The 19831-nt window shown below is 38.3% G+C and overlaps 3 protein-coding genes across 3 annotated transcripts; all 3 read left to right on the top strand.

The window, feature by feature from the left end:
* Window positions 1–569: 569 nt before the first annotated feature.
* Window positions 570–2228, top strand: LOC145895236 (uncharacterized). The gene is made up of 5 exons (XM_082984007.1): window positions 570–952; window positions 1271–1306; window positions 1432–1557; window positions 1628–1761; window positions 2064–2228. Exons 1-5 carry the CDS (start codon window positions 838–840, stop codon window positions 2157–2159), a joined length of 507 nt encoding a protein of 168 aa, XP_082840133.1. The 5' UTR covers window positions 570–837; the 3' UTR covers window positions 2160–2228.
* An 810-nt stretch (window positions 2229–3038) lies between these two features.
* Window positions 3039–5993, top strand: LOC145894142 (dehydrogenase/reductase SDR family member 12-like). Its single transcript, XM_082982613.1, has 6 exons — window positions 3039–3174; window positions 3587–3803; window positions 4016–4255; window positions 4468–4581; window positions 4897–5116; window positions 5427–5993. Exons 1-6 carry the CDS (start codon window positions 3119–3121, stop codon window positions 5549–5551), a joined length of 972 nt encoding a protein of 323 aa, XP_082838739.1. The 5' UTR covers window positions 3039–3118; the 3' UTR covers window positions 5552–5993.
* Window positions 5994–12795: 6802 nt separating this feature from the next.
* Window positions 12796–18111, top strand: LOC145894835 (dehydrogenase/reductase SDR family member 12-like). Its single transcript, XM_082983489.1, has 6 exons — window positions 12796–12926; window positions 13237–13453; window positions 15236–15481; window positions 15807–15923; window positions 16350–16569; window positions 17129–18111. Exons 1-6 carry the CDS (start codon window positions 12871–12873, stop codon window positions 17239–17241), a joined length of 969 nt encoding a protein of 322 aa, XP_082839615.1. The 5' UTR covers window positions 12796–12870; the 3' UTR covers window positions 17242–18111.
* Window positions 18112–19831: the final 1720 nt, after the last annotated feature.

Here is a 19831-nt window from a genome sequence, read left to right as displayed (position 1 = left end):
GGTTTGCTTACGTCTTGAAATCTAACTTTGTGTTGTTGGCCAAGATTGCAAGGTTGGTCGTTTGATGAAAACTATTCTGGCTTATTGCAGAAAACTTCGAGCTTAAAATTTGTGAGATTTTCCTTACCATAATGGATAGTAACTGTAACACATACCAAAAATTAAAACATTGAAACAATATAATTTCGTGCCCTGCGCTTACAATGTTGTGAGTTCATCTCATTTCGAACCCGGCACAGTCATTGGAGCGGAAATAAGTTGAGCTGAGCGGAACGACACCTCACTGATGTTACATGTGACATCACACAGAGCTTTGTGACAATCTATTGTCAACAAACAATAGGACCGTTCGCATATTGTACGGAGGGTTTATGAGGCAACAAAGCAAGCAAAGGGTTTTTGATTTCGAGTTGACCAATAAGAAATACTTGCGTGGCCCTTTGGCTTTATTATGGCGACGAATTTGTACACCTTGCGATGTGGTTTTCTCAGTTAAACGAAAGCAGCTGCTTACAAGGGTGTGAGTTCTTGCAAGTAAGAATAGAGAATAATTTTCGCGTTTGTACGTGTTTGTTACAGGTCGTTTTATTGTGGTGTTTGTATAATTTCCAAACTACATTTCTGCACCGTTCTGTAACGCTAAATCAATGTAATCTTGCTGGAACTTCATTTAATTTTCATCTTAATGTGGCGGAAATGTTCGGGTATGCGTGACATCAAAGCGCGACTAGTGCCAGGTTTATTTTAAAGGTTAGATGACAGAGCCAAGGGTTTGGTCTGCAAAGTATTCCAGCAACTTTCTAACTTAGTTTATTATAGTTTATGTAGTTGATAATCATGGTCAACCATACAGTGAGTTTTATAATTTACCGATGTATAGCAGCACTGCTGGTTGTAACGACCACCTCCTTGGTTCGTGCCGAACTTATTCTACCCGAAGGAGTTAAACAAGGTAGTCACGCTTAACTGGTCAATCGCGTTACGGTCACGTGGCATATCAAACTTTTTACCTATTAGCATGTGATTTAATGGGTTGGGTCTGCTTAGCACCCAACTCAATCTTCGGCAATTCCTTATTCAATTGAACTTTCTTTTATTTGAAAACTTTGCACGAAGTCTGCTCATGCAAATGGCAGTATACAAGGATTATTACATGTTCATATATATGTAATGTTGTGACAACAAGTTCATGTACTGTAAATTGGCCTCAGTCATAAGAATCGTGCTTTGAATATTTCTAGCATAACATCAAAGTGTTTGTTGTTTTCAGATGAGTACTGCAAGGGATGCAGAGAAACGGTTGAAGGTACATCAAGGAAGTTACGAACTTTTGCCCTTTTTAATGCAAAAATCGTATCAATTGTAACGCAAATTCAGTAATGCAAGGTTAAAGCTGAAAAAACTTTGGTTAAATTAAAATTGTTATTTTAGCGTTGGAGCTCTACACCGAGGAAAACCCGAATAGTATAGAGTACTTGGAGGCTTGTCAACGTAAATATTTCAAAAAGAACGAACAACCGATGACCCAGAAGCTAAAAACCTGTGATCATATGCTGGGTAAGCTGCGTTCAAGTTTGTTTTGTCGTTTCTATCAATCTATTTTTATGAGCTTTGTCGCAATTTTAAGATTACTATGAGGAGGAGGTCCCCAAAATGATAAAGAATCTCCCTTGGGAACAATTCCAAGTGTGGTTTTGTCATGAAAGAACGTTCGCTTGTATTGGAGTCTACTCTGATTCAAAGCTCAGCAAAGGAGAAAAAGTATATATGTTTACAATACTATATTGTAACACTGGGGAGCACATTCGGCAAAGCTATTGTGGGTGTCGAGAAATGGGCGATCGCCCTATACAACATATCATAGCACCGAGAAATATGTTTGGTGATTTGCGCTTAAAATCGCTGTTAATGCGCCGCATCTATGTGATCTCAACAAAATGACAATTTAAAGGCTCTGTGAAGCGTAAAATTGGGTAAACGGCATTGAAGTGTAAATATGTAAAAATCAGCTGCATGTAATCTCTCCACCTTTCCCACATTATAAATAAATTGTATATTTTTAGGCGCCATCATCCGATGAAGAATTTGTAAGACAGTTAAAGGCAGCACATAAAGGAAGAATCATTACCCCTCATCCGGCTGAAAAGGATGAGTTGTGATCTATTGCAAGCACTCCAACGATTTTGTATACGCTACATAGTCTATTTTGCTCGTCTTTACCACGTGATGATGAGCGTAATAAATGTTTGGAAGTTTTGCAAACAGTTGTGTTAGACCTTACGAAATACAAATTGGTTGGTTTTCGATATCGAGGTACCAGCTCATCTTGTTGATGCCAAAACACATTTGTGAATTGTTTTTATAAACGCAGTAATATTTCATGCAATGGCATGAAATATTACTGCGTTATCTGATACGGTGGTAGAGATCCCCTACGTATATGTGAAGGTTGCCTGGCAAGTTGTGCGCTTGCGCACCAGTGTACCTTGGCCACAGTATACCCTGTGAAACCACTGAGCTCCTGTTGCTCAGTTGGTAGAGCGTTGGGCCTGGTTAGCCCAGGGTCGTGAGTTCAAACCTCACCGGGAGCATGATTTCTCAAATCTTGCTCCGACTTGTCAGGAAAAAGTGGCTGATCCAGCTAGGCTGCAATGCCTGGGCTGCCAAGCCTGTAAACCTAATGGTTGTTTTTATAAATTAACATTAAATGAAGTACAGATATTTTACGGGGACCGTATTTTTATTTTATCGGACCTAACATGCTGATAGTTGACAGAAGATGTATTTGAGACATATTTGATAAATATCTGTATTTACTAGAAAACTACTGCGTATTTATTCAAGGAAAATATTTTTATTTGCACAAATCTTTTTCAAAATGTTGACTTTCTTACAGTATACTATATCATAGAATACTAAAACATAGAATACTGTTTTAGTATTCTATGACTATATACTATGCTTACATAACGCCGAGTCATTGTCACGCATGAGCAACTATTACATAAGAAGAAGCATGACGTTAGCAGTAAACAGTAGGACGCCGACACAAGGGCTTCGCTAAGTTTGGACTTAATTTCGTTCTAGTACTCAGTGTTTTCGTGGTTAAATTCTTAACATGTCGTTGTATCAGAAAGGAGTATTTCTCGTCAAGGGGCTTCGGGAATTTACAATGCAAGTATTTTCAAGTTTTTGCCTAACGCACAAAGCTAAGAAATAAACAATATTTTTTTTGAACATAACTACAGTTACGTACCTTTAGGTATAAACCAGTTCAAACCTAAATGAAAATGTCAAACAAAAAAATATATTTGTGTGGTTAGTACTAGTCTAATATTTTTTGCATTTTCTAAAATAATTTTTGTGGCATAATTGAACGTTTCAGCTATGCAGAGCAGAGGTTTGTCATAACAAAAACTGTCATGTTTACAACAAGCAAGATTGCCCACAAGTTGCTGAAAAATTCATTTGCAAACGTTTTAATCGTATCCACAATCATTCTTTATGCACAATGTGGGCTATTTTGTTTGTCCTAAAGTTTTACAAAAACTGTTAGTTATGTTCCTAACTGCTGTGTATAATGCAGAAATGGGTACCTTGGTGCTGCCAAGTCATTTAACGCCAAGGATATGGAAAGAAGTGTTTCTGGAAGTATTTACATGATAACTGGTGCAAACAGTGGAATTGGAAAAGCTGCTGCAATTGCCATAGCAAAGTTGGGTGGGGAGATACATATGGTTTGTAGAAGTGAAGAACGTGGAAAAACTGCAAAAGATGAAATCGTTCAAGAAAGTTCTAATTCAGTGGGTTTCAATGTTTAGGTTATTATTGACCAGCTGTTGTACAAAACAGTGTTAAATTATGCATGCTGCAAACCATAAAATATTCAGTGTACACATACTTCACTTATAATTAGGAAATGTGTACCAAAATATTTGCATCATTCCTAAGGTTTAGTGTTAGGTAGCTATTTTAAAAACATTTGTGCTAAATTTCCAACATCCTTTTTCAATAGAATGTATTTCTGCATATTCTCGACTTGTCCTGCCCCAAAGACGTTTACACCTTCGCTGACCTATTCACAAAAAAACACAGTACGTTGAATGTACTCATCAACAATTCTGGATGTATGGTGAATGAAAGAACATTGACAAGTGATGAACTGGAAACAAACTTTGCCACAAATACATTGGGAACCTACATACTCACAAAACAATTAATACCCTTGCTAAACAAATCTGAAAAACCACGAGTGGTATGTAAATTCATTTGTTTTTTTGGAAGTGCACAGCAGTTTGATTTGCTTAGGGAAATCTACATTTAATTGTGTGTTAAATTGTAGAAACTCATGTTTAAATACTGTGTAAAATCCTGATAAAGCAAAAACCAAGGTACGAAGGTTCACCCTTATGTGATGTTAATTATGTATTTTTCTCCTTGCCTGAAGTTAATGCAGTTTTTAAACAGATTACTGTCAGCTCTGGAGGAATGTACACACAAAAGTTGAATGCTACACATATGCAATGTTTAAGTGGAAAATTTGATGGGGATATGGTTTATGCACAAAACAAAAGACAGCAGGTACAACTTGTTTGTTAATACTAAAGTTTAAGTATTTGAAACATGGCTTTATTTATTCAATATAAAATTACATTATAAACATTGATGTGATGCTTTGAAAAATTTGGTGATGTTTTTGTCAGTTCCTGTCCGGTATTATCTCACATGACAAAGGTCAATTCATGTGAACAGTTGTTCTATACAACCTTTCCTGCCTGTGAAATCAAATAATAAACGGACAGCACTGCAAAGGTTCACCACACTCAGACAAAAGCAATTTTTTGGGGAAAATACATTTTTCTTTAGTGTAGTAAAACTTGTTTTCAAATCAAACAGGTTATTCTTACAGAAGAATGGGCAAAGCAAGAAAAACAAATCCATTTTTCGAGCATGCACCCAGGCTGGGCTGATACACCAGCTGTTCAAAATTCCATGCCGGGGTTTTACGAAGCAATGAAGAACAAGCTACGCACAGCTGAGCAGGGAGCAGACACCATTGTTTGGCTCGCTGTTTCCGATGCTGCTTTGTTGCAACCTAGTGGCAAGTTTTTTCTCGGTGAGTTTTATTCAAATTTGTGTGTTAAAACTTTTTCCTGAATGACATTTCAGATTTGCTTGTACTCGAGAAAAACATGCCAGAAAAGCATGTAAAATTCAAGGTTGCAAATGCTAACATAAAACAAAGGAGAATGTTTGGAATCTTCGTGTTAATAATGAATTTTCAAAAAAATAAATAACATCAAAAGTATTTCTTGATTTCTTTTACGGAAATAAAAGTTAATTGTTTATTCAAAATTGTATGTGTTTTGTACGTTATGCCTTTTCATGCTATGTGGTTTTAACCCCATGTATTTTTTGCAACTAAGATCGAAAACCTACCAACACTCATTTAACTCTTGCTTGGACGCGAGAGGGCGCTAGAGACCGTGAGGAGTTTCTCAAAAACCTTTCTGATTTGGCTGAAAAAGTGAAGCCGGTATTAACGGAATAAACTGCAATTGATTATTTGTACCCGTAATATTTCCAGGTGTTCTTTTTCTTATTTTTTATAAATACAACACTGAGTTACCCGTCTGTTGACCGCATTTTTATGTTCGTAAAACTACTAAATCTTTATTTCCTTCTGCATACGTCACTGTAACCAAGACCATGCAACTAGACTAGCTTTCCATATCTGAGATTAACGAAAGCAGCATTGTAGTAAATCCACAAAAGTTTTTGCAACTTTCTTCACCCGTAACAAGTGTCCTGACAATTTCCAGTGTGTTTGTTTGCACTTGTTTGTTGTTATTGTTTGTTTTACTACGTTCGACAAACGACACGCAACAACTTTTGTTTGGTTGTCTCGTAACTACGCATTACATATCATAATATTTTCAGTTCATTGTAATAATTATATACAATTTTGTAAGGAAGTAAACCATGCAACGACTCGTGTGTCCCAAATAGTTATAAGAAACTTAAATTTAGTAAATTTATTCACTTATTTCAAGAAATCTGAACTAGCATAGGAAAACAAAATGGTAATTTTTTTCCTGTAACTTCAATCGCTACGGTAAGTATTATTTTTTACTTCCACCCTGGCTACCTAGCGACATTTTGAATAATCGAGATATGTCGTATGGACGCTTGTGAACTTTTCCACCACTGGAAAGTATGCAGCAAATCAACTTGACTTTTTGTAGACCTGGTGTTGTGATACTCAAATGGACCCCGGTGATATTTTAAACAAGTGGCACATGTTAAGATAATTCAACTTCACTGTTTTTAATACTGAAAACACCAATTGAGAGAGTTTAACTGAGAAAAAATTTTGGCGGGTAGCGGTTGTTCTTGAATATTTTTGTAAGAATTCGTAACACTGCAAAACATTGCGCATTTCCGGGCGAACAGCTGAGTTAGTGAAGTCTTACCTGCACATGACCGATAGGTGTCGCAGGAGAACATCTCTATAAAGTTTTTGTTGCGTCTGAAGAAAGTTTTTGGAAGACCATGTTTGACTTTCAAAAACTGCCCCAGATTCGTGCGCAGAGTTCGAATCCAGGCGTGGCAAAATGAGAGTTTGAAAACTGCTACAATTGGTTACTTATCATCGCTTTAAGGTGATGCCTAACTATGACATATTTCCACTGTTACAAAGCAGGATATCCGGTATTGTAATTAGTAACACTGGCCGGACGACGGTTACGTGTTGTCAGGTGTTGTTCGCTTCCATCTCGCGTTGCTATGGCGACGAGTATGGCCCAAGGCTTGAGTCGACCCTAATCATCGAAACGCGAGGTGTTGAGTTACAAAGTTGAAACCAATTTAAATTACAACTTCCGCAAAGCGCAACAATCGGATGTCAACAGTGCAAAGCAAAGTGAGTTGTGCTTTTGTAATTTGATGAGGCAAAGCTTTTGCAGTATGAGGTGGCAGAGTTAGCCAATGCTGCGTAAACTTCTGTAGTTCGCCAACAGAAGTTAGTAAAATCCGCTTTGCTGCTCAGAACACAATAGAACCAGAAGTTTAACTGAGTTGACTGCAAATAGATGAAACTGTCATCGTATGATCGAATCGTTCACAGTGTGATGAATTACGCTGCTTTGTATTGTATTGTTGCGTCACAAACGTCATTGTGTAGTAATAAAGCAGCATGAATAGGGGGAACTAAGCCAATTGTTGTAGATCAGCGCATTAGCCGAATGGGAGAACAGCAACACAAAAAGAACAGATCACACTGTTGGTTGTTGTATGTACGATTCCTTGACTTTGTGTTGTGTAATAAATGTGATATAATAGGAAAGTTATATGTACAGATTAGCATGATCAGTAATCCTAAAATCTTTATTGATGGTGGGCGTTAGTATTGCTCCAGTACATTAGCCAAGGGCTATGATTTAGCCAGAAAAAATGTCGTAGTCACAAGATGCAAAGTGTACGGTTGGATTAGTATTAGCCGATGAAGGCCTGAGGATAGCCCCTGGCTGATGCACAGAGCACAGACTGCATGCAAATAACTTCGGGCCATCAGACAGAATAAGAGCACAGATGCAATCTTTGTGTGAGAACGTATGAATGCAAATAAACAAGCGATAATTAAGTGACATTTTAATAAGAAATTACAGACCGCTGTGCGGGGTTCTGCAACGAACTTGTTACGCGAGAATTCCATGCAAAGATTTGTCCAAAATAACAACCGGTTTTCCAAAACATTTTTCTTGGTTGTGAACAGTTGGCACAATTGTGGGGAAATGCCATTCTGAGCAATCCACGTTGTTCAGATTTGTAGCCACGGAAAGGTCCGGATTAAATTTGGCATAATCCCTTCCATTATACGTTATTGTCAACGCTAGGCTTGCAAGGGGCGTGCTTTTCACCGTACAGGATGCGTGTAATAATAGCAATTGTTACGTAACAGCTGCTGGAGGTAGCACTTACGTATGATTACATGCAGCCCCATTCATATACGATGCATTGCGCTGAGTGTATACGCCATGAGGTTAACGTTTGAACCGATCTTGTAAGGTTATATTTACGCTGTCAACTTTAGGGAATGGAAAAGTTTATACAACTTAATGCAGATGCTGTGGTTTTGTACACCTGCTACAGGAAGTTGTGGCCACAGCATTCATCGGCATATAGGCAAGTGCATTTTTACATGTGCCGAAGTGTTGCAGAGTGTCCCGAGTCGGCTACAGACGGTTTTTCCACTGTTTAATTTTTTTTGCTGACGTCAAGACCGGGTCACTTTGTGCCCATGAAATTTACGTATATTAACATGTATCTTGCCATAGTTATCGCCCCTGTATAGTGATAAGTCGAGTGCCAACCAAGCTTTGTCAACATTTCAAACAAAAACAAAACATTTAAATATTTGTTAACCCGAGTATATTTGTAAACTAAAATTTATATTTTTTAGCACTAAAGAGGCATAAAGTTTATGGTTTTCTAGATTTACGATTGTTGTATTCTGATGCAAAATATACCGAGTTGTTCTAGTTTAAAGTTTGTGTTAAATTCTGTTTGTTTATCAGTGGAGGTCTTAAGAAAACCATCAACAAAACAACCCCATCATCTTGACGACGTAAATACCCAGCTTAAACAATAAACAAACCTCTATCATTGCGCTAAGGATATTAAGATCATAAATTTCCCGCCAGTCAATTTCCTCTTTGATTGTCATCAACTACATCTGGTAATTTTCTCTGTAAAGTTGCTCTGGCGAAATGGCCGAAAGACCGGGAATTTTCGACCGAACATCGCACTTAGACCAGTTCATTTAAATAACCCCGAGGTTCCAGTTAAAACGATAATGATCATCCTATTTTTATTGTGGGAAATTGCCCAAAATTGGCAAGTATTTAAATGCAGGTCCACTTGTTGACCATGTAAGATATCGAGTGTTGTTGTGCAAGGGGTTGATAAAAATGTGTCGCTCTGGTCTATAAAACCTACAGGAAGCCCAGTAAGAAGTTGCCAAGTTTTTATTATTTTGTACGTTTGTACCCCTTTATATGCAATGTTATATGCAATGTATTCAGGGCCTTTTCTACAGTTTAATAACAATAAACCGTTCCATATACCATGTAAACATACATACACCAAACGCTACTGTTCTAAAGTCAAGCAACGCAAGCAATTTTTAAATTGGTACAAAGAGTTTTGCATGACCAGCTGTTTGCCACACGACCTACTGCGTAACCCACTAACTTTAACCTCCAGTAACCCCGACTGTGCGCTATCAGTTGCATAGCTGCGACTTAGGGAGAACTGCGTCGAATTGTCTGCACTTGTTGTGACAAGCGGGTTACAAGTTGTTTTGTGTGACACTTGGCCTCATCTTTCACTCTGTTAACGTGGCCCTTCTTCGGTATCGTATTTCTGTCTTGTTCCGCAGCGACTAAGTCTGGATGGCCAAAGCCTCTAATTCAGTACAAATTGCGTATGTATGAGAAGACGAGTTAAGCTTGCTTGTTGGTATTTAATCTAGATGTAATGTAGTCTGCACTTAATCTATGGCGTCTGCCATACATGTTGCAAGGAAGCGTTGTCGTTCGTGGGACGATTGCCTTGAACGCAGACTATATTTCAAGGACTTTGCGTAGAACTTTTGTGATTAACATAAAATTGTGTTATTCTGTGGTGAGAATACGATGTTACTTCTTAAATTATTCAAAGTTCGTCCAGACTAACGGTGCCTGGAACCACCCATTATCGCAGAACCGATGCGGGTTCGACCGCCAACCTCGGAATTTCGGTTTCTTTGCATTTATAGCGAGAAACGTGATAGCAAACCCGCGCCTGGAGACGAAGACACTTGTGAAAACAAGTAGACGCCTTGTTAGAAATATGTGATTACCTGTCGTCGTTTATGGAGTACAAGTTTGCGGAAATTTACACGAATTACCTGAAGTGTGTGTATTAAATGCGTCAGATAGAAGGTGGCAGTTTAGCGCTTGATCAACACTGCAACGACACGGAATAACAATCGGGAAGGAGCGGTTTATTAATTCGGTCAATCTACACGAGACAATAAACTACAAAAAGAACAGTTGACATTTCGTGTTACTCAGTGTATGGCTCGGATACGTTCGGAAGCAAGGTAAATGTCAAAGTTTGTTGTGAAAGCAAAGCAGAAACCGATGTGTTTTTACTAGCGAATGTCAAACGAAATTATCTTCAATTTGGTTAACTTTTTCATTTAATTGTTTCTTTGTTGCGCAAAGAATAGCAAACCGGAACCAAATACGTTGAACGCATTTCTTGGCGCTATGATGTTCAATGATTTCATTTTCCAACATAAATAAGGTGCCAAGGTATCTTGCACTTTACTTGCCCTGTTGCAAAAATACGTCATTGGACTTAAGCCAAATAAGCCTTGCGTTGTGTGCAGTTTTAACTCCATTCATCTACTTTGTATTCGTGCCAGCTTTAAAGAAAGGGCGTTACGCTCCACTTAATTTGAGACCGTCATGCACGACCGACAGCTGAAAAACCCATTCACCAGATTGGCTTTTATTATCATGTGATTTTGTGGCGACGCCTCAATATTTTCGGGTGTGTCAAGAGTACTAGGTTATATGTTGCGCTTTGTACACATTACTGGTGTTAGGGTTCGAAGCGCAATTATAGGATCATGGTGGCACGGAATTCCTGGTCAGTTGTTAAGCGAGCTCGGTAACAGAAGACGAGGATAGCGAGTAAGAGTTTAAAACACAGGTTTAACTCGGGGCGATCTTCTTGTTGAAAACGGTATTTCAAATTTCTTCAGTAACATATACCAGATATTTCGTTTCAGCTTTGTTTCGGCTGAGATTTGGCTGTGACTGTTTTTTTTTTATTCGTGCGCGAACCTTGCCACAAGTAAAAGGCGTTTACCGAGATTTGTTTACACGTAAAATCTGTTTGCATTCATTGCTTTTGGAATTCGAGATATAATTCCGCACTTTAACCCAAACTCGTATCGATTCGGTGGTTTTCCGTGCATGGCACCAACGAGGTATTTCGAAACTTGGTGCAGATCGGAGATAAATTACAGATCCACCAACTGTTAACAGTCTAAACACTAAAACAGTAGGCGATATCGTCAGGTGCATGGAGACTCAGTTTTTGGGTGGATGCCGCTTACTAACTCAACGTAGAAGCTCATCTTGCAAGAATTTTTTTTTAATGTGATCGACGTTTCGTTCGTTGTCCAATCGACTTTTCATTGGAATGTTGCGGTTTTGGGTCGACATCATGTATGACAGCTGAAACTGTGTAAAAAAACATGCTCCGATGAGGAAAATCGATTCAATTTTGTCACCAGTTTACACATCATATCGGTTAAAACAACTTTTGCAACCGAACAAAGTGCAACTGTATCGATGTTTACCTGCGCGTAAAAATGCAGACAAAATGTTTCACGATTTCCCCGTGCGGCGAATGCGGCAACTTTCTGTTATTGCTCTGCGGGGGAAACAGAAACCACCGTGAGCAGCAGACCGTGACCGATCGAATATGTCATTTTCTACAAATAAACCGATCGCAGATGTTTTTTCGGTAATTTTTTGTTTTGACGTGCTGACGAAAGAAGCCAACTTATTAAACAGATTTATTGCCTGACGTAATGCTTAAGATAAAGCTGTGGAGCTAACTCAAACAAAAATATTTGTTTTAACTCGAAAATTGGCAAGTTACCAATAATTCATGCGGACAAGCTTTTAAACATTTGCATTGTTAACGTAGCGCAAATGTTTCTATGGAAACGTCCACATTTCGTCTTTTTTGAAAAGGCTTTGTGTTGTTTTTTATAATTTTTGCCAACAGAGAGGCGATTTTCACACGGGGTTTGTAACAGTTCACAGAATCCCGTTTGAACTTCCTGCTTCTAATTTGTAACTCGACTCAGAGAAGGCACTTGAACGTGGAGTAACTTCCACTCTCTATAAGTTCACGATATCCATGGTTACTTGTGTGGCTCTCTGTAGGGCCTAGGATCTTGTTTGTGTGTGATATCCGTTTTCTGGAATACGGTTTACCAGCGGTTTGTAATGATATCCATTTGCCCTTGAAAAACACCCGAAGGGCTGAAGGTCAAGGAAGGTACAGGAATCTTCAAAAAAGAAAAAAAATGGTTTTATGGTGAGCTGCAGACAAGGCCACTGTTTCGATCGAACAGGTATCATCAGTACAGATATAGTGTGACTTTTAACGATCTTGTCAGCTAAAGAGCCGATAATACCTCCACTTTGTGGCACTATACCGCCATTAACCATGGAAAAAAATGTTTGTCTGAAATGCGGTTACAATTTCTTGGTATATAACAGGGTGTAGCATACACTCGTAACTTTTTTTATCAAATGGGTTTGGCTTCTTGGCTTGCATGGACACAAGTACTATTGTTTGTCAAACTTGTTATTGGATAAGTCGCAGCAGCATCTATAATTGGAGTTGAGGTGTATGCATTTAAAGATACGCCCCCAAAAAAGATCGCGCATTTTTTCGTCCAAAACGCAGCATGGGGCGACGGTTACTTCTTATCAGATGTGAGTTCAGGCAGAACAGCAAAAGACGTACAAGCGCTAATTCAGAATTTGTGTAGATTTTTTTCTTCGTGTTTAGTCAGAATTTGTGTAAAAATTTGCTGATGTTTCTTTGGTTATTTAGTTCTCAAAAAAACGTTAATTCTTCGTGTTTAGTCAGAAGTATTTGAAATTATTCTTTCGGCGATTAAGAGGATTAGACTAAATTATTTGTGATTTTTGCATTTACAGAAAAACGTAAAATTTTGAAATTTTCGAAACAGTTGTTGGTTCTTCAAGCTTGGATCTCCTCTGGCCATCCGCGATGACGTCATACCGAAAACTCGCATTGCTTGCGAAATGTCTCATCTATGACACGAAGTAAGACTAACCACTTACATCATTTAAACGCGATAAACTTGATTTCAGTGCGAAATTTAAGTTGTGTTGTTCAAATAAAGTTAAAATTTTTACAATAAACCCTGGCCGTGGAATTTTTATGTGTAAAAAAAACCTTGCTTGATTGTAAAACTTCATTAAACCTAAATTAAAAAACTGGGTATGAAAACGTGGACCCGAATTTCAAGGTCAATGCATAACGTTGTATCCAAACTTTTTTTTTACTTGGGTCGACCGCCCTCACTATGTAATATACCGCACCATTTCAAGACTATATGTTTCCTGTTTATAGAGGAAGCTATTCTAGCGCTTCCAAGCGGTTTAAAAAAGAAGACCTCGACGTTGACGTCACCGGTCAAGTGTTTCTGATTACTGGCGCCAACAGCGGGATCGGGTTCGCTACAGCGACTGAGATAGCGCGCAGAGGTGGTGAAGTACACATGGTTTGCCGAAGTCCGGAGAAAGGCGAGCAAGCCAGGAACTCAATTGAAGCTGAAACAGGAAATAATGTAAGGGTTGAATTGATATATTGCATTTTTCCTGAAGATTCGGTGGATTCGAATAATTTTTATCGGAACAGATACCCTGTGACGGTCATTTACCTGTCGGTGTGGTTCCCCCGCTTCATTGCATGTTGTAGCATTTGGGATTTTACTGTTTCTTAATAATTGACCTTTGGTCACAAAAAAATTTGGCGGGGGGGGGGGGGGGGGGTGGAATGTTTTATGATATTGAGCGAACAAAAGTTCTGGATTGCCTCACGAAGCAGGGGAAACGATGTGGCGCCCAGAACACCAATTTAAATTCACAAAAAATTTGCCACAAATTGGACATTAGGAAAAAACAAACTTGTAAATCATTTATGTTGGATATTTGGGAGAAGCCAACGGGGCCATGGCATACCCGCGAGTCGCCAATGAAGGCAAATGCATGAACAACAGTGTAGTTCTGGTATTTATAAATGTTGTTTGTTGGACTCATTTCTGTTTGATGTTTGTTTTCACGCTGGGGTTCACCAAACTACGCCCCTCGCAAGGTTAGTTCATCACGCTTTCCGGGCTTGGCATTTAAAAACTTTTCGGAAAACAACCGACCCCCCGTTTGCCAACCACACCATTGCATATGATCAATTGTGAAAAATGTGTATGACCCAAATTTTGGGATAAGTTTTGTGTACCCTGCTTTTAAGCAAACGGATGAAAACTCCATGTGGTCCGGTTTTGTTGGAGTATTGTGAAACTAAAGGCAAAAATACGACAACAACAAATTTGGGAAATGTTGGTCGTTACTGAAGCACTGGTGGAAATCATACTATGTAACAATAATGTACTAATAAACAAATTATCACCACAAGACATGTAAAATTTCAAGTATGTGTAAACGATCACGATAATTAACCCACCCGTGTAGTTTGACCCCCGTAAAATGTTGACTGTTGGAATAGTGAAACCACTGACATTTGACGTACTAGGTAAGAAAACTATGCCCTCGCCCATAACCGTTTGCCTAAAATTCGTGAACTTTCAGTGGTTTTGACTGAAATATAAATGTAGGTTGAAAATATCACCGTAATTGATCTACCAGGTGTGCGCTGTCAACCATGACCAAATGAAAGGTTGACGATTTGTTTTAATGGAAGTCATCCATCTGTTCCGCATCTAAAGGTTAATTTCAATATGTTGGGCTGGGAATAACACCATGAAAGAAAATTGTCATCGAACCATTTTTAATAATCTTCGTAACATTTCTATGGTTGGGCCACTCCTTGACAGCATCACATGATCACGAAATGTTGAGGTTGGCTTTGCGGGTCAAATGAGTGCACGTTTCTCAGCAAGTGCCACACGGTTTCCTGCAGATAGGAGATCTGCGGTAAAGAGCTGTGAAGTTATATAATAGCAGAAATTCTTCCGTTACAACGTCACCGCTCTACCACTTCTAAAAATGTATCAGGTCCACCTTTTCGAGCACCCAAATCTCTAACTTTTGGGGAAAATTCTTGCGGTAAACAGTGCAACAAATTGTTTATAGTCAACTTTTATTTCTGTGTATTATTTTTTTGTATTGCTGAAACTACTTTGTTTTCTTGTCAGGCTAAATTTAAATTGGAATGTATTACGGTCAAATCTAAAAAGATTGTGGATATATTTGTGTTTTATTTCTAGTTGTAGCGCTAGAAAGTTTAGAAATTGGGTCGGCCTCATTCGCGTTGGTTAAGAAAGAAATGAAGCGTTCAAACTTGCCGCGTTTGGGCGAAAATTCAACTAAAACATGTTTTTATTTTGATGTAGAACATTTACCTACACATTTTGGACATGTCCAACCCACAAGATGTTGCGAAATTCGCTCGAACCTTCGTCAAGGAGCACGAACAACTTGACGTGTTGGTGAATAATGCCGGGGAAATGGTGAACGAAATGCGGCAGACGGAACAGGAAGGACTTGATGTTAATTTCGTTACCAACTCACTGGGTCCCTACTTACTTACTCAAGGACTTCTGCCTTTGATCAAAGCAAGCAAAAAACATCCACGGGTGGTAAGTTTTTGAATATGTAAAAAGAGAGAAAAATAACGTGCGCAGCGAACGTCGTTTGATGTGTTTTTGTGCTGAACATTTTTGGGTTTGTAAAAATCTCGACTGAATTTTAATATTTTTTCAAATAAAAAAAACAACTTGAAATTGTCGAAAATTGTTCGTTGAAAGTGATATATTTCTCTCTTTACTTTATGTTGTATTCAGCAATGACATTATAAAAACAATTCAAAAACAAAAACATCATGTCATTGTCAACGTTATGATAACCCAGATTTGATGTTGCGACCCTACAGTGTTTTTGATAACTAATCAACCTTATGTTTAGGTTACAGTGACTTCTGCCGGGATGTTGCTGGAAAGGTTGAGTTCAAAGTACTTCGATAACCTGAAAGCCGAAGGTTACGATGGGATAGCAGCGTACGGACAGTGCAAAAGACAAGTGGTACGAGATGATGTTTAGCATATTGGGAGATGTTGCTTTGACGTGACAACCAGCAGCAGTGTCGGTTATAGAAAATGCGGGTCCCGATTGGACTCGGTCCTCGCACCGAAAAATCCGCGGGAAAAATTTCAAAAAGTTTTTAATAATTTCGCCATCGTCAGCAAATATGCAAAACGAATTGCGAAATAAAATGACGTAAATTAGAATGGAGGCGACAAGAGACCGGTTAAATACATACAGGGTAATACCAAGCCTTGTTTTGTTCAGTAAATTAAAAAAACTTTTACATGCGGTTGTTACTCAGACAAGTGACACACGCAAGCGCTAACCTGGCGAAAATTATTTGAGCAACGTTCTTTCGAAACTGTGTTACAGAAAGTTTCTTGATCAGTTCATCATTAAGTTCTTTTTCCTTGTGTATTTCAGACGGTACTGACAGAGCACTGGTCGAGTTTGTACCCCGAAATTCACTTCTCGTGTAACCACCCAGGTTGGGTCGACACACCGGCCGCCAAACGGGGTCTTGGGGAGTTTTATGACAGGATGAAACCCAAATTCCGGACCCCACAGCAGGGGGCGGACACAGTGATATGGTTGTGCCTTTCAAATGCCGCACTCAAGGCAAAAAGTGGAGAATTTTTTCAAGGTCAGTTGAAAATCGATGACAAAGTGCATGTTATTCGACACACAGTGAAATCTGATGTTTTTGTTGTTTCGAACGCGAATGCTTGGTTGTGCGGTCAAACCAATTTCCAGCTGCCGGATTTTTTCCTACGCATTTATTTGAAACTCAAAATATAATTAAATTAACCCAAACCCTCCAGGGTTTACCATAACTTTAAACAACCACATAGATTCTAATTAGACTGTGTTTATTATAAAAAAAATACTGCCCAGGCACGGAGTGGTATCTTCAGTTGGTTTCCTTAGCCTTTTCAAATCATACTACAAACCTTCATGGAGATATATATATACCGCTGTGCTCATGTGTGTGTTGGATTAAGTGGCCTGAAAGTGCACGTGTAATGCAACCACAAGGAATAAGGGTGAAAACAATGAAGAAAATAGAGCGTACCCGAACGGCGTACCGGCAAAATTCTATCACCAAAAAGCGCTCGTAGCGTTCCGGCTTATTTTCACCACTATCTGTGAACCTACGTCACAAAGCTATGTGCCTAATGATAACCCGGCATCGACTCACGCAGATCGTCAAGTATTCAGCAAACATCTTCCTCTCGCCCTGACCAGGGAATCGCAGGAGGAGAGAAGAGCCTTCCTCCAACTGATGGAGAGCCATGAGAAAAAACAGCAAGGTTAGATCTGCATCACCAGGAGCTGACGGGAGATACTACGTCATAATTAGTGACGTCATTGTTATCGTGTGCACTTAATGAAAAGGTGTACCGTTCGCATTTTCCACCAGCTGCTTCTCCACCAGCTGCTTCTCCATATGACAGTTAACGTTTGAGGTTTGGTTTTTGGATGCTCCTTAAACTCTTCCTTGTATTATAAGTTCGCATCTAACTAAATAGTTGATTTGAAATCAGTGAACTTTGAATGAAATTTAATCAAGACTATTTTAATTTTAACTACTACTAAACACGTTCATTTAATCATTGTGTTATGTTACTTGCCATTAAGTGTAACGAGCTGTTGAACTATTCATTGATCTTTTATATTTTGTGTGAATTTTTTTGAGATAATTAATAAATGCATTGACTATTATGTCTTGTATCAAAAACAGCTATTTTAATTTTTACCGGTTTTGACTTCTCTTTGTTTGATTTAATCCATTTTCTGCTTGTTTTTTTAACTTTGGCATTTATTTGGGATTACATGCTTAATATGAAGGTTACTGTTATAAAATCACACGTTTTTTGACAAATCTTAGCATTTTAGTTGCAAGTAACCTTTCTCTATACCAATCTTTAGTTTTACATTATAAACTTATTGAAACCACAGTTGGTTTCCTCGACATACCTTTTTACCTCTGGCTTGGTTTGGCTGTTGTAAAAATGACAGCCAGCTTACCTCTTCTTGCAAAACCTGCCCACTGACTTTAATTTTTTACTCTTTTTTAAATCGTGTTTTTTCTCATTATGTTGTGTTTCTATTTGTCTTATTACGTAATAATTGTGTTTGTCCGATTGTGGATTGTTGTGTTTTTTGCAAATAAAGTTCCATGTAGCACCAGAAGAATCGTGCGAAGGCTTCGTTGTTTTCACATAGAAAGAATCAGTAAACTTTGTATTGAATGGCGTTTGCTTTGATACCCCTATTTTGCTAACCAATGGAACATTACAAAAAAACAATCTTCGTCTATAAAATGTTGTGACAAATACAACAGTCTTAGAAAATAATCATTCAATATTACTTCCAAATGATCGTGAATAAAACGAAAAAACAAGACATTGAAATCATATTGTTCGCTTGACTAGTTTGACACGCATGAGTAGGAGGGAAAAATAACAAGCGGAAAATTTGGTTCGCTTTTGTTTTGTTTCTGGCGCCAAATTCAGTTGAGTGTGTATTTTCATGGTATTTTAGTTGAATTAAACTTGCTGGACTATTTTTCAGGTTTAGGCGACAAAACTTTTTACGGCTAATGACAAAAACAGTGGTGAATATAAATAGTTAGCAGAAAATCTAAAACAGGAGGGTTACTTGTTTTTTCTGGCTTCAAAAACTGGTATCTTTTGTGCAATATGGAGTAAGAAGCAGTAAACCTTGATGAAATTTGACATGCAGGAATTCAGGCGATCTACAGTAAGTTGTTTTTTTTTGTCATTACTGTGGTATCAGTCTCTTTGTGAATGAAGTTGTTCAATACACACATAATTGTAAACCTTTTCCTCTCATAACTTAGCCAACAAGTCTTACATTGTTGTTACACTAATATGCATGCTTTATCAAGGAAGACAAACAGGTTTCATATAAGTATATCTAGATACACCTATCTTAGTTGTTTTATGCTCTTCTCTTCTAGTTATATGGTCTTAAGCATACAATAATGGTGGTGCATTCGAGTGTAATAATCAATAATGGTGATGCATTTGTGTGTAATAGGGATTGAGTGTAATAGGGAAATCGGATTTGGCAGCGTTGTGATATAATATGTTGTTGGAGTAAAGTTGCAAGTCCTAATACTTTGACCACGAACTATTGCTTGTCGGCGCTACAATAACATTTACAATTTTGCTTGCCGTTAGATGGAGACCGAGAGGCTGTACAACAAACGCGCATTTAATTTAGATTCACTTTGTGTAGGATGTTTAGAAAGAGTCGTTTGACTGTAAGCTACTCAACGTTTTACTTTAACTAAGAAATGTTTTTTTGAACACAAATACTCGCCCCACACTTCGTCATGTCGCAGACAGAAGGAACTTGTTAAATCGGCAAAAATATAAAAAAATGTTTCCAGGTATTTAGCATGCAAATGAATATTGTATTGTTGGTGTGTGTACGCCAAGAATGTCGATCAGGGCTTCTTTAACTATAGCCCCATTTGGACACACAATAATACCGTTCGCAATGGAACTTTTTTATAGTTTAAAATCTTCGTAGAAAAAAAGAGAAGGCGTGATGTTAGTGACACATGTCATTACAATTTGTGGCACATGTCATTACAATTAGTCACACGTTTCATTACAATTAGTCACACGTTTCATTACAATTCAGTAGACGTTCTCAAAAAGTACGTATAACACTTATCCGCTCATGCGTGGCCACACCCAACAGAAATACCGCCGGGAGTGACCACTAGCGGGAATTCCCCGCATGAGGCTTGCGCAAGGTCATGGTTGAGTAAGCACGCTCACCATCGTGCAGTGGCAAAATATTTCAGGATACTTGAAGTACAACGCCCGTTCATTACCTTCACTGTTATCAAGTTTTTTTTTTAAATATCG

The sequence above is a fragment of the Ascidia mentula genome, chromosome 3 (assembly GCF_947561715.1).
Source record: "Ascidia mentula chromosome 3, kaAscMent1.1, whole genome shotgun sequence".
NCBI classification, from domain to species: Eukaryota; Metazoa; Chordata; class Ascidiacea; order Phlebobranchia; family Ascidiidae; genus Ascidia; species Ascidia mentula.
This window is presented reverse-complemented; position numbering and strand designations above follow the sequence as displayed.

What these genes read in the sequence shown, in the direction of transcription:
- LOC145895236 (XM_082984007.1), top strand. Translation starts at nt 838, where the DNA reads ATGGTCAACCATACAGTGAGTTTTATAATTTACCGATGTATAGCAGCA. An exon ending in AACCTGTGATCATATGCTGG is followed by an intron (nt 1,558 to 1,627) that starts GTAAGCTGCGTT and finishes CGCAATTTTAAG; the next exon opens with ATTACTATGAGGAGGAGGTC. An exon ending in AGCTCAGCAAAGGAGAAAAA is followed by an intron (nt 1,762 to 2,063) that starts GTATATATGTTT and finishes GTATATTTTTAG; the next exon opens with GCGCCATCATCCGATGAAGA.
- LOC145894142 (XM_082982613.1), top strand. Translation starts at nt 3,119, where the DNA reads ATGTCGTTGTATCAGAAAGGAGTATTTCTCGTCAAGGGGCTTCGGGAA. An exon ending in GGGCTTCGGGAATTTACAAT is followed by an intron (nt 3,175 to 3,586) that starts GCAAGTATTTTC and finishes TGTATAATGCAG; the next exon opens with AAATGGGTACCTTGGTGCTG. An exon ending in TAGTGGCAAGTTTTTTCTCG is followed by an intron (nt 5,117 to 5,426) that starts GTGAGTTTTATT and finishes TTTGCAACTAAG; the next exon opens with ATCGAAAACCTACCAACACT.
- LOC145894835 (XM_082983489.1), top strand. Translation starts at nt 12,871, where the DNA reads ATGACGTCATACCGAAAACTCGCATTGCTTGCGAAATGTCTCATCTAT. An exon ending in AAGCTGAAACAGGAAATAAT is followed by an intron (nt 13,454 to 15,235) that starts GTAAGGGTTGAA and finishes ATTTTGATGTAG; the next exon opens with AACATTTACCTACACATTTT. An exon ending in GCAAAAAACATCCACGGGTG is followed by an intron (nt 15,482 to 15,806) that starts GTAAGTTTTTGA and finishes CCTTATGTTTAG; the next exon opens with GTTACAGTGACTTCTGCCGG.